This window comes from Hypanus sabinus, chromosome 11 (genome assembly GCF_030144855.1).
Source record: "Hypanus sabinus isolate sHypSab1 chromosome 11, sHypSab1.hap1, whole genome shotgun sequence".
In the NCBI taxonomy this organism is placed as follows: domain Eukaryota; kingdom Metazoa; phylum Chordata; class Chondrichthyes; order Myliobatiformes; family Dasyatidae; genus Hypanus; species Hypanus sabinus.
This window is the reverse complement of record NC_082716.1, coordinates 31,955,696-31,968,875: the sequence shown is the minus strand read 5'-3', so window position 1 is coordinate 31,968,875 and position 13,180 is coordinate 31,955,696. Positions and strand designations below refer to the sequence as shown.

General features: G+C 39.8%; 1 protein-coding gene across 4 annotated transcripts in view; it reads right to left on the bottom strand.

Annotated features, from left to right (window-relative positions):
* The window catches only part of LOC132401816 (MAP kinase-interacting serine/threonine-protein kinase 1-like), a 76,012-nt gene that overhangs the window by 21,594 nt on the left and 41,238 nt on the right, over nucleotides 1-13,180 (bottom strand). For all 4 annotated transcript variants that reach the window (XR_009514720.1, XM_059984052.1, XM_059984051.1 and 1 more), the window contains 2 exons: nucleotides 3,877-3,981; nucleotides 976-1,031 (listed from right to left, as the gene is read on the bottom strand). Coding sequence is in view for 3 of the 4 variants with exons in the window: in XM_059984052.1 (XP_059840035.1) it covers nucleotides 976-1,031; nucleotides 3,877-3,981 (161 nt within the window). In the remaining variant the exon portion in view is untranslated. The remainder of the gene's footprint in view (nucleotides 1-975; nucleotides 1,032-3,876; nucleotides 3,982-13,180) is intronic.

Genomic DNA, 13,180 nt, shown 5'->3' with positions numbered 1-13,180 from the left:
CACAGTCACATCATAAAATTGTGAATCGATTCATATTTGCATGTTCTTACCCACCTGCATTTACGCTGACTCCTGAACAAAAAGGATGACAAAAGTGAAGACAGCACAGAATATACATAAGAATACAAACTGCTGGAGGGGCTCAGGATGTAGCTTAGAAAAATAGAGGGCTATGGGCAAGCCTAGTAATTTCTAAGGCAGGGGCATGTTCAACACAAATTTCAGGGCCTGTATTGTGCTGTAGGTTTTTTAATGTTTTCTATGTATCTATGTCAAGGAACATTTATGGAGACAAATACTGGTCAATATTTGAGTCGAGATCCTGCTTCAAGACTGTTTCAGATTCTGATCTGAAGTCTCTTGAGGTATCAAATTCTGTACATGATTTATTTACACAATGATATAGGAAAAATCATGTTGAATTTATTTTGAATGACATTTAAAAGTGCTACACAACTCCAAAATGTCATGACATTCACCTAACCATTCACGCAAAGGCTTGCTTGTTTTAAATCATTGCAACATAATACTGTACTGATGCCCACCATTGCTGAATGTAACTGTTTTACAAAATAATTTAAAAATGGGTTCATTTTATCATTTCATTTAATCCAATACCCCTAGGAGGGTGTGATACAATGTTTTAGTTTGTTTTGAAATTATTTTCATAAAGTCTATCATCATCTGGCAATGCTGCAATTTTCCTGCCATTAGTTTCATTTTTCTTTACGGTGATCTGCTTCATTTGATATACTCCATTATACTGATCTTTTATTGCATTTTTTTAAAAGAACTAACCATATCTCCAGCAGGTCTCAGTAGTAAAAATGAACAACAAGGGGATTATTGACACATTTCAGATTCCAAGCAGCTGGGTCAGACTTCCAGAAGCTCTTAGTGATGCAAAAAATAATTAACATAGCCAGAACAATGCAATGCCATATAGATAAAAAAAGGGTACAATAGACATTTTACCTTTTCTGCAAATTCACAAAGGATGTTCTCTGGCTTCAGATCTCTGTGTGCTATACCTTCACAAGAATAGTAAAAAGTGAATTACATAAGAGAAACCCAGTCTAAGGAACCCCGTTAAAAATACTAGATTTTACACTGCATGACATATTTCGCTGCTGCAAGAGTGAAATCTGAAATGATCTGATCATAACCTTCCAATCTGCGCGGGATATTTTGATGCAGATATATCAATCTATCTGTATTATTATGATCAAACTTATGTTGTATTCTCCTTCAGCACACAAATTCTTTGGAGCGAACATCACCAATCAATCGCCTGTCCTGGTCCCACAACATTAACACCACAGCCAAGACAGCTCATGGGTGCTTCAACTTCCTTGAGAGGATGAGAAATCTAGCATGTCCCCTTTGACCCTCACCAAAAAAGCATCATATCCAGATACATCACAGCTTGGTGTGGTAACTGCTCTATCAATGATCATAAGAAATTGTGGAGAGTGATGGAGACGGCTCAACCTCCCCTCCATGGACGTGGTCTACACCTCTCGCTGCTTCAGTAAAGCGGCCAGCATAATCGGAGTCCCCACCCATTCCAGACATGCTGTCTTCTGGCATGGGAAAGAAGATACAAAAGCCTGAAAGAACGTTCTACCAGACTCAAGGAAAGCTTGTACCGCACTGATGCAAGAGTATTGAATAACATGCAAGACTATAAAATGGGTTCTTGACCTCGTAATCTACCTTGTTGTAATCTTGAACCATATTGTCTACCTGCACTGCACTTTCTCTGTAGTTGTTACACTTTGTTCTGGCACTCTGTTGTTGTTTTACCTTGTACTAACTCAATACACGATTGTAATGGACTGAACTGTATGAACAGTGCGCATGACAAACTTTTCATTGTACCTTAGGCACATGTGACTATAGTAAACCGATCAGTCTGTATTGTTACAGTCAAACATCAATATTTTGAATTTTACTGCAGCATTATATATTTTAAATAACTCTCCAGGGAAAAATATTTGTCACCGTTAGTGTAGTTTTCCTTCTTGATTTTAGAGACTGTAGTGTAGGAGGTGTTGTGAGAGGAGCAAAGGTGTGTAACTACGGAGTACTTTTAGATGGCATACACTGTAGCTGCCTTATGAGCAAAGGAGGGAATGATGTTTAGGGTTGTGGATGGAGTACCAATCAAGCAGGCTGATTAGTCCATTGCTGAAAATGCCTTAATCCAGGAATGTAGATTGTTTTATCACACTTTGTAACCATGTAGGCAGTGAAAAGGCTATCAAGAAATACGACTGGCCACACAGATACCCATCTATTACAAGGATAACGCTCTCATAGCTATAGTATTTATAAGGTTTGTTCACTGGTCACCCCAAAAGTTGGTGGGGGATTTGCTGAGCAATATTCCGAGTAATGATAACACTCTTAGAACATAAAGTTATTGCATGGCACTTCCATTGTGTGAATGTTACGTGTTCTTGAAGTAATGGCTTCCTTCTCTGCTGCAAGAATTCTAAGTTTCTCTCTCTTCTCTTAGAGATCTATGATCATGTCTTAGGCCAAGTTAGCTCACCTTGTTTTGTCTCTGATGATTTCCTTTAATAACCAATGAGCCTGAATATCACACTGGGGGTGAGGGGAGAATAAAACTGGATTAGCATAAGATTCATGTAAATACATGCTGATGGCCAGAATGTTTATCTGAAGAATCTGTTTCAATGCTCTATGACTCTTTTCAGATGTTGAGCTTTTAATGTCCATTGAATACTGGAGATGTGGTGCCTCTAGATATTCCATAAAACACAGAAGCAAAAGAATTTAACTTGTTACAGACTTGTTAAGCTGTATGGTACCTCAGCTATTGGACTCTGTTTCAGACAGAAGGTGGGTATAACACTCAAACTCAAGTGTTGGCAAGATAAGTTACATGGAAGCATTATGGTTAACAAACAAATGATTCCAGTTACAAAATCAAATATTAAAGGAGAGTTGACTAATTCAATACAACATTTTCTCTTTCCTCAACTGTTATCAGGATTTTTTGCTTGTATGATTTGTGTTTTTTTTCATTTCTCTGCACATCAGGTGTTGGTCTTTATTTTTTTATTAATTGGGTTCTTTTGGGTCTCTCACTTTGTGGCTGCCTGTAATCTCAAGGTTATATAATTTATACATTCTTTGATAATAAATGTACTTTGAAACATTAAAGATCTTGGGACATTGCAACCATGAACCACTTCATTTGGTCAGAGGGAGCATTTGGAACTAGATCATGCACAAATTCATGAACAGCCACACCTTTGAGCTTATTTAAGTGTTTGATGAAGGCACTGAAGGTATGAAGAGTTGTCTGAAGAACTCATGCAGTGATATCCTGGGGCTGTATTGACTGAGCTACTATAACCACAACCATCTTTCCTTGTGTGTGTTCTGACTCCAACAAAAATGACAAGCAGCAACTAGAGATACCACAATCAATGGATCAGATCAAAGCTCTGTTGTTCTAATGCAACTACCTGTGAATGGGAATGGTTAGTTAAACAGCTAAAAGGAGGATGAGGCTCCAAGGACATTCCCTTCTTCCCAAATGATAGAATACACGATGCTAAGGCCAATGGCAAGGATGATGAATTTGCAACAAATGATTAACCAGAGACACCAAGCTGATCATTCAATTCAGCTTCATAATGAGGGCAAGCCATCATGGAAGCTAATCTTCAGCCAATTTGATTCTATCCTTGTGACATCCAGAAACAGGAAAGAGCACTGACCATAGTAAAGAGCTGGGGGCTAGCAAATGTCATGGCTATAGTTCTGAAGGCTTGGATTCCAAAAATTAGTGTATCTCTAGTTTAATACTGGCATCTCCCTAACAAAATGGCAGTTCTTTACCTTTGTTATGCAGAAAATCCAAGGCAGCTGCAATGTCTTTCACAACAATACTTGCTTCTCTTTCATTAAAGTGCTTTCTTCTTTGAATGTGTGTTAGGATGGAGCCTAGAAGCCAAAGATTATTTTTAAAGATTAATTTTGATGAATGCCACTTTCCAAAAAAAACTAAATAGGATACACTTTATAAATACAAGAGATCATACAGATGCTGGAAATCCAGAGCAACACACACAAAATTCTGGAGGAACTCAGCAAGTCAGGTAGCATTTATGGAAAGGAATAAAGAGCCAATGTTGTTTCGGGCTGACATGATGGAGGGCTTGAAATATCGTGGAATATTAGTAGATCAGGTTGGGTATTTGGAAGTTTGGTTGATCGCCGAGCTTGGCAAGGTGCTTGCAGATGTTTCAGCTCCAATTGAGAAGCCATTATCTGTGTGCAGCTGAGGGTCCTGTCTCCTCAGAATGCCAGCTTACATACTCCTCCAGGTTCCGAGTGGATATTGATTAGACACACTGATTTGGTTGGCTGGTTCAAAACACTGAACAGTTTAGCAGTAAAAGATTCTGATTGGCTAGCTTCAAGGGAGGTCTGTGCAAAAGGCATGACCTACTCTCACTAGTATCAGCACATGAAAATGAAGGAGGACACCATTTTGACTGGACAACAGCCAGAGTCTTGTCTCAAGCAAGAGCAAAAAAGAATGAGAATTTCTCGAAGCGTGGTTTACTGTATAAGGATTCATCAATGAAAAAAGAGAAACGACGACGTCAACAATCAACAAATCACCAGTAATCTTGGGATATGGACAGCAAAGCAAATGCTTCCAACTGACCTCCCTTGAAGCTAGCAATCAGAATCTTTTACTGCTAAACCGTTCAGCGTTCTGAACCAGCCAACCAAGCAGATTGCGACATCTAATCAATATCCATTTGGACCCTGGGGGGAGTATATAAACCAGCATTCTGAGCAGACAGGACCATCAACTGTGCACTGACGATGGCTTCTCGATTGGAGCCAAAATGTCTCCAAACGTTTTGCCAAGCTTGGGCAATCAACTGAACTTTCAAATGATGAAGGGACCTGGCCCAAAACATCAGCTCTTTATTCCTCTCCATAGATGCTGCCTGACCTGCTGAGTTCCCCCAGCATTTTGTTTACATTACTCTAAGATACACATTAGTTTTAATTGTGTGGAATACTAACTTCTCAAGTCCAAATTTCAGCCCCCAATTCCAAGCAGCAGAACCTACTCACATTATATTCACACTATCCTTCTACACTGATCCCTAGCAACCAAACATGACTAACCCATTGCTTACCAACTGCCAGAGCCAAACTCACTACCAATTCTTGGGAGTCAATCACTTACTGATTGTCAGTAATAACTAAACCACCTACACACCACTCTCACTTCACCAAACCTCTTGCTTCTGAACTTAACTGATTTCATTCAAATGCTTTGCAATGGTGGTGTGCTGAATGAAAAATGTATTTTATAATGCAAGGGCTATTCATTAGAAAATAATGCCTTAGGAGTTAAGATTAAATTTTTACAGCACTTGAACTCCTTTTCAGTGGTGCTTGGAAGTCTGTGAACTCTCTAGAATTTTCTCTTTCTCTGCAGAAATATGGCCTAAAATGTAATCAGATCTTCACACAAGTCCTAAAACTAGATAAGGAGAACCCAATTAATAACACAAAAACATTATACTCGTTCATTTATTTATTGAGAAAAGTAATTCATTATTACATTATTTGTTGGAAAAAGTACGTGAACCTTTGCTTTCAGTAACTGGTGTGACGCCCTTGTACAGCAATAACTTACACCGGGGGTCGGCAACCCGCGGCTCCGGAGCCGCATGTGGCTCTTTTACGTCCCTGTTGCTTTGGGAAATAATTGGTTGTGGCGACCCTTTTCCTGGCACATCTGAACCGACTCACAATTAGATAGCCTACGGGGGTTTGCGAGCACAGAGCTTTGGAGCCTCTGCGCCATGGGGGGCAGGTTGAGGGAGGCTTAAAAGTGAGGCTGAAGATTTCGAATAAAGTTTTTTCCTTCGACTGCAGTTACCGACTCCGTGTCGTAATTTTAGCGCTGCGTGTAGCACACCGCTACATGGTCAGTATTTAATTAAAATGTATTTTATGTTAGTTTGTTAGTTTTTGAAATGTAAATCTAAATTTGAAGATTATGGTGATCTTGTACAATCTAAATAAGACTTTGTGGCGACCCATTTCCTGACACATCCGAACCGGCTCACAATTAGCCAGCGTTCAGGCTAAGGGAGATAGCCTACGGGGGTTTGTGAGTACGTGTCTTTTGCAGCATCCGCGCCCATGGGGGGCGGGTTGAGGGAGGCTTAAAAGCAAGGCTGTTTAGTTCGAATAAAGCTATCTTTGACTGCAGTTTACTGACTGCGTGTAGCAACCGCTACAACGTGTTTTTATCGCTGGCTGTCCAGAGGGGAGGTGCTGAAACGCTTTGTCGCGTGTCTGGAAGAAGTGAAAACTTTCCTGGGCAGCAAAGGGCTCACCTTTCCTGAGCTGGAACAGCCAGAGTGGCTGGAAAAGCTACACTTCATGGTAGACATAACAGCGCACCTGAACACGCTGAACACAGCTCTTCAACGGGGTAAGGACGTACAGCCCTGCACATGTTGGAGGATGTTTTGGCATTCGAGCGCAAGTTGACGTTGCTTGCCAGAGATTTACAGAAAGGCACATTGTCTCACTTCCCCAATTTGAGAGAGTTCAAAAAAGGTCACGACATGATAAATTCGGAGTATTTACATTGGGCAATCATCGCAATGCAAACATCGTTTGGGAAACGCTTCTGTGAGTTCAGAGAGGAAAAAAACACATTATCCTTCCTGGTCACTCTCCTAAGCATCGATCCATCCCTACTGAATACGACTGCATTGTCAGGTGTGAGTCAACCTGAACAAGGATGATAAATATTTTAATTGCCTATTATTTTACGTATATTCATATGCTTTCATTGTTCAGTGAAATAGTCCTTTTATTTTTCAGGTTGACAGCTGGCTGACGTTATTTTTGGTTTGCTGCTGGCGGCAAATTTAAGTTTGGCGTTTTTCATAAATACAAGAAGGACTCAAATAGACGTTGAGTATTTTACTTAAAAGTAACCTTCAACCCAACGTCTTTTTTTCGGAGGTCAACATGTTTTTGTTGCATGCAGAAATGTAATTTCGTTTTCTCTGCAGGAGTTCATCAATTTCATAAATGCAACACATTATAGTTTGTTTATACATAGCATAAAGGCAAAACAAAACGTTGTATGCAGTGTTATTTCATTTTAAATGTCAAACGGGTTTTGCGGCTCCCAGTGTTTTCTTTTCTGTGGGAAACGGGTCCAAGTGGCTCTTTCAGTGGTAAAGGTTGCTGACCCCTGACTTACACCAAATGTTTCTGGTAACTGTTGATCAGTCCTGCACAATGACTTGGAGGAATTTTACATCATTCCTCCTTACAAAACTGCTTCAACTCCAGGATGTTGGTGGGCTTCCTTGCATGAACTGCTTGCTTCAAGTCCTTCCACAACATTTCTGTAGGATTAAGATCAGAACATTGATTCTGCCATTCAAAAACAAATTTTCTTTTTCTACCATTCTGTTGTGATCTACTCCAGTCTTTCAGATCATTGTCTTGTTGCATTATTCAACTTCTATTAAGCTTCAGGTGACAGATCGCTACCCAGACATTCTCCTGAAAAGTGTCTCAATACAACTCTGAATTCATTGTTCCCTCAACAATTGCTGTCAGGCTCTGAGACAGCAAAGCAGCCCCAAACCATCATGCTCCTTCCACCATGCTTCACAGTTGGGGTGAGGCTTAGGTGTTGGTGTGCAGTGCCCTTTATCCTCCAAACATAGCAGTGTGGATTTCTGACAAAAAGTCCAAATTTTGTCTCCACTGTCCACAGAACATGGTTTCCAAAGTGTTGTAGAACATCCAGGTAGTCTTTTGCAAATTTGAGACGTGCAGCAATGTTTTTATTTTTGGAGAGCAGTGGGTTCTTCCATGGTGTCCTTTCATGAACACCCTTCTTGTTCAGTGTTTTTCTTATAATGGATACATGAACAGAGAATTTAGCAAGTTTTAGAGATTTCTGCAAGTCTTTTGCTTTTACCCTTGGGCTCTTTTTCCACTTCCTTCAGCATTGCATGTTGTGCTCTTGGTGTGATCTTTGTAGGCTGCCCACTCCTAGGGAGATAGCAATGGTACCAGGTTTCCTCCATTTGTACACAATTTCTCCTACAATGGACTAATAAACACTCAGGTCTTTAGAAATGCCTTTGTAGCCTTTTCCAGCTTCATGCATTTCTACAATTCTTATTCTTCTGTTTTGATCAAGGAATGGTGCACAAGGAACGGAGCTGATTATCTGTTATTTGTGAAGTGGGGTGCCATGTGCAATCATAATTGATTGAAAACGGATGTGGGAGCACAAAGGAACATCGGGAAATCTCCAGGAAGATCTTCTTCGTTGCTGCTGCTGCTGTGAGGTCCGGGTCTCTGCTGGGAAGAACAGGTCCCCAGTCCTCCGGGTCGCGTTGCCGATGGCCGTTGGCGGGGCCATCTTCATATGCTCGGCAGAGGATGGTGCTCAGAGAAGCTGTGCCAGAGGGGATGGTTGTCGGCTCCGAGGTTCGACGGACTCGGAGTCCACTGCAGTCAGGAAACTCTCGGTGAGTGCTGCGTCTGCGAGGCTGGTTTCGACGGAGCTTTCATTGTGTGCTGTGTCTGCGAGGCTGAGTCGGGTGGCGCCGTGGAAGTCCATAGCGGGGGTATTCCCTTCTGCCAGCGTGGGATGGCGAATCTGTCGGGACCTTAGGGACTTGTGGAAACTGTGGTGATTTCTTTTGAACTTATAGTCTTTTAACATCTTTGGACTATTTTTACTGTGCCCATGGGCTGTTTTTTAAAATAAATTATGCTATTGATTGCACTGTTGTAACTATGTGGTTTTGCGCAGGTCTTGTAGCTTTAGTTTTTGGTCGTTTGTCTGGTGGATTTGGAGCTCCCTTCCGGGGAACGCACTAAGAGGGTAGCGCGATATTAATATGCAGCAGCCTCTCCGGACTCTGGATTAGACATTGCCAAACATTACTTGGATTTTCTAGTGTAGTTTGTTTTGTCATATGCTTTTGTGATATCATTCTGGAGGAACATTGTCTCATTTTTTAAAACTGCATTGCATTTGTGGTTTCTAAATGAAATAATCTGAATCTGAAACAGATCTTTCTTGAGAAGAGCAGGTTCTGTCAGTAACCTGACTTTGTGTGTCTACATCCCACACCTCCAATCTCATCTCATTGATTTGAATACCTGACTCCAAATCGCTTTGTAGGATACATTACCCCAGAGGTTCACATACTTTTTCTAACAAATACATGTAATATTGGATCATTTTTCTCAATAAATAAATAAGCAAGAATGTTTTTGTATTATTTATTTAATTAGGTTGTCTATCTAGTTTTTGGACACATGAAGATCTGATCACATTTTAGATCATACTTCTGCAGAAATAGAGAAAATTCTACAAGCTTCACAAACTTTCTAGCACCACAGTATATTCATTTCACAATATATTTACAACAGGATTAGTCAAAAGTTACATTAGATTTAGCAAAATCACTCGAGAAGATGGTGAACGACTTTCAGTTATGTCTATTATTTTTCAAGCTCTGGTTTAGACAGAGTCATGCATCAAACCTTACATTCTACCTGGAACAAATGATTTATTATATATAGATGTTTATCAAGCAAATATTTTAATATAATAGCAGAAATACTTGCTTAGGAACAGGTCTGTTACTGTCACAAGCTATTACTGGAAGAAATGATAAATTACAGTAATTACAAAAGATACAAATCTGATGAGAGGACTACTGAATATGTTCAATAATACCAAACATTCTTGTAATGAAGCATCTGCTTAATGACATGGGCAACAATATCAAACTTGAGCAAAATCACCTAAAGCCCAAAATTACCCAGAAATTATATGATTACTTTTCTCCACACACATGTAACCTAAATTTGATGTGGTTAAGTTGTAGATGTTGGCTAATTTAATACCAGAGCTTTCTATGCATCTCCCGAAACCGTCTATAAAATTAGGAGGGAGAAAGCAATGAGTACAATTTTCTAAGGAGATAAGTGCCCATAAGCAAAAAAAGAGCATCTGATTTTATGTAAACAAGAGAACTATGAGAAAGCTAATTTATAACATTACATCAGGATGCCACAGTAGCTTAGTGGTCAACACAGTGCTATTACAGCTCAGAGCATTGGAATTCAGAGTTCAATACCAGCACCATCTTTAAGGAGTCTGTACACTGTCCCCCACATTGCATGTGTTTCCTCCAGGTGCTCTGATTTCCTTCTACATTCCAAAGCACCTCAAACTCCTAATGAAGTATAACTGATGCCATGCCTTTTTAATAATTGCATCAATATAGATCCTCCCTGGCCCTGTTGAAGGTAATGCTTCATCCACCCACTTGACTCTATTCCAGTCATGATCCATCAGTACACCTGCCCATGGCATGACAATTGGGAGCCATACTCCACCAACTTTACAAATGAATAACATTGGTCTAGAGAATCTGAGGTTGTACAGAATGTTGAACAAATATTAAGGAGAGATATACCTACTATTTATGTGCTTAGATGAGTAAAGAAAGTGTGCCAATTAATAAGAGCCAAACCTGTTCCTAAGTAAATAGTTCTACTATTGTATTAGAATATTTGCTTGATAATCATCCATATATAGACAGTAATTTGTTCCAGATAGAATGTAAGGTTTGATGCACTGCTCACTGTCTAAACCAGAGTTTGAAAGAATGATTCACATAACTGAAAATCATTCACCATCTTCAAGTGATTTTGTTAAACCTAATGAAACTTTTGACTAATTATGTTGTAAATTATATTGTAAAATGAGTTCAAGTGGCTGGAAAACTTAATTTCAACTCCCAAGGCATTACTTTCTAATGAAAAGTCCTTGAATTATAAAATAATTTTTTTTATTCAGCACACCACCACTGCCAACATAAAAGCCAAACAGAGGGTGTATAATAGAGTAAAAATTAGTGGGAAGTTAGAGGATCGGGAAGCTTTTAAAAACTAACAGAAGGCAACTACAAAAAGTAAAGATGGAAGACGGTAGTAAGCTAGTCAATAATATTAAAGAGGATACTAAATGTTTCTTCAGATAAATAAAGTGTAAAAGAGAGATGAGAGTGGATATTGGACAGCTGGAAAACGATGCTAGAGGGGTAATAATGGGGACGACAAAATGGCAGATAATTGAATGAGTATTTTGCATCAGTCTTTACTGTGGAACAAACTAGCAGTATGGCGGACATTCCAGGTGTCAGGGGTCATGAAGTGTGTGAAGTTACCACAACTAGACAGAAAGCTCTTGAGAAACTGAAAAGTCTGAAGGTAGATAAGTCACCTGGACCAGATGGTGTACACCCCAGCATTCTGAAAGAACTGGCTGAAGATATTGTGGAGGCACTAGTAATGATCTTTCAAGAATCAATAGATTCTGGAATGGTTCCAGAGGACTAGAAAATTGAAAATGTCAGTCCACTCTTCAAGAAGGAAGAGGCAGAAGAAAGGAAACTATAGGCCAGTTAGTCTGACCTCAGTGGTGGGTAAGATATTGGAGTCAATTATTAAGAATGAGGTCTTAGAAAAATCCTGCCTGACAAATCTGTTGGAATTCTTTTCATAAATAACAAGGATAAATAATGGAGAGTCAGTTGAGGTTGAGTACTTAGATTTTCAGAAGGCCTTTGACAAGGTGCCACACATGATGCTGTTAACAAGTATAAGCCATGCTATCACAAGAAAGATTCTAGCATGGATAAAGCAGTTGCTGATGGCAAAGAGTGAGAATAAATTGAGCCTTTTCTAGTAGGCTGTTGGTGACTATTGTGTCCCACAGGGGTCTGGGTTGGGATAGTTTCTTTTTACACTACATGTCAATGATTTGGATGATGGAATTGATGGCTTTGTTGCAAAGTTTAAAGGTGATATGAAGATTTGTGGATTGGTGAAGATTGAGGAAGTAGAGAGGCTACAGAAGGCCTTGGACAGATTAGAAGAACTGGCAAAGAAATGGCAGATGGAATACAGTGTTGGGAAGTGTATGGTCATGAACATCTGGTAGAAGAAACAGAAAGAAAATACAAAAAACTGAGCTGCAAAGTGACTTGGGAATCCTTGTGCAGGATTCCCTGAAGGTTAATCTGCAACTTGAGTCTATGGGGAAAGCGGCAAATACAATGTTAGTGTTCATTTCAAGAAGACTAAAATCTAAAAGCGAAGATATAATGTTGAAACTTTATAAAGTGGGACATCACTTGGAGTATTGTGAGCAGTTTTGACCCCCTTATCTTTGAAAGGATTGGCTGAAAATGGGGACGGTTCAAAGGAGGTTCATGAAAATGATTCCAGGGTTGAATGACTTGTCATATGAAGAGTGCCTGAAGGCTCTGGACCTGTATTCATTAAAATTCAGAAAAATGAGGGGTAACTTCATTGAAACCAATCGAATGGTGAAAGACCTTAAGAAAGCATATGTGAAGAGGATATTTCCTATAATGGGAGAGTCTAGGACCAGACAACACAGCCACAGAATAGAGGGGCATTCTTTTAGAATAGAGATGAGGAGTAATTTCCTTAGCCAGAGTGTGGTGAATCTGTGAAATTTGTTGTCACAGTCAGCTATGGAGGCCAAGTCTTAATGTATATTTAAGGCACAGGTTGATAGATTCTTGATTGGTCAGGGCATGAAGGGATATGGAGAGAAGGCAGAAGATTAAGGTTGAGGGGAAAATTGGATCAGCCATGATGAAATGGCAGAGAAGACTCCATAGACCAAATGGCCTAAATCTGCTCCTATACCTTATGGTCTAATAGGTGGTCAAGTACTAGAGAGCCCAGATTTAAAGACATTTCAAAAGAGGCTTCAGGGTGACAGGTGGAAAAACAAGCCCAGCCTTTATTGTACATCTCTTATTGCCAAGGTTACAGTGAAGAGCTACCATCTCAACCTCTGCACTCTTTTTGGTGAAGGTATTTCCACCATACTGTTTGGTAGAGAGTTCATCAATGATGATGAAAGAATGATACATTTGTAACTTAGGACTGTGTGCAACCTGGGAATGGAACCAGCAGATGGCGGTATTCCCTTATGTCTGAAGTCTTCATCTTCTTGGGTTCCTTTCATTTTCTCTTGGTTACAGCGTTGGTTGGTTCTCTC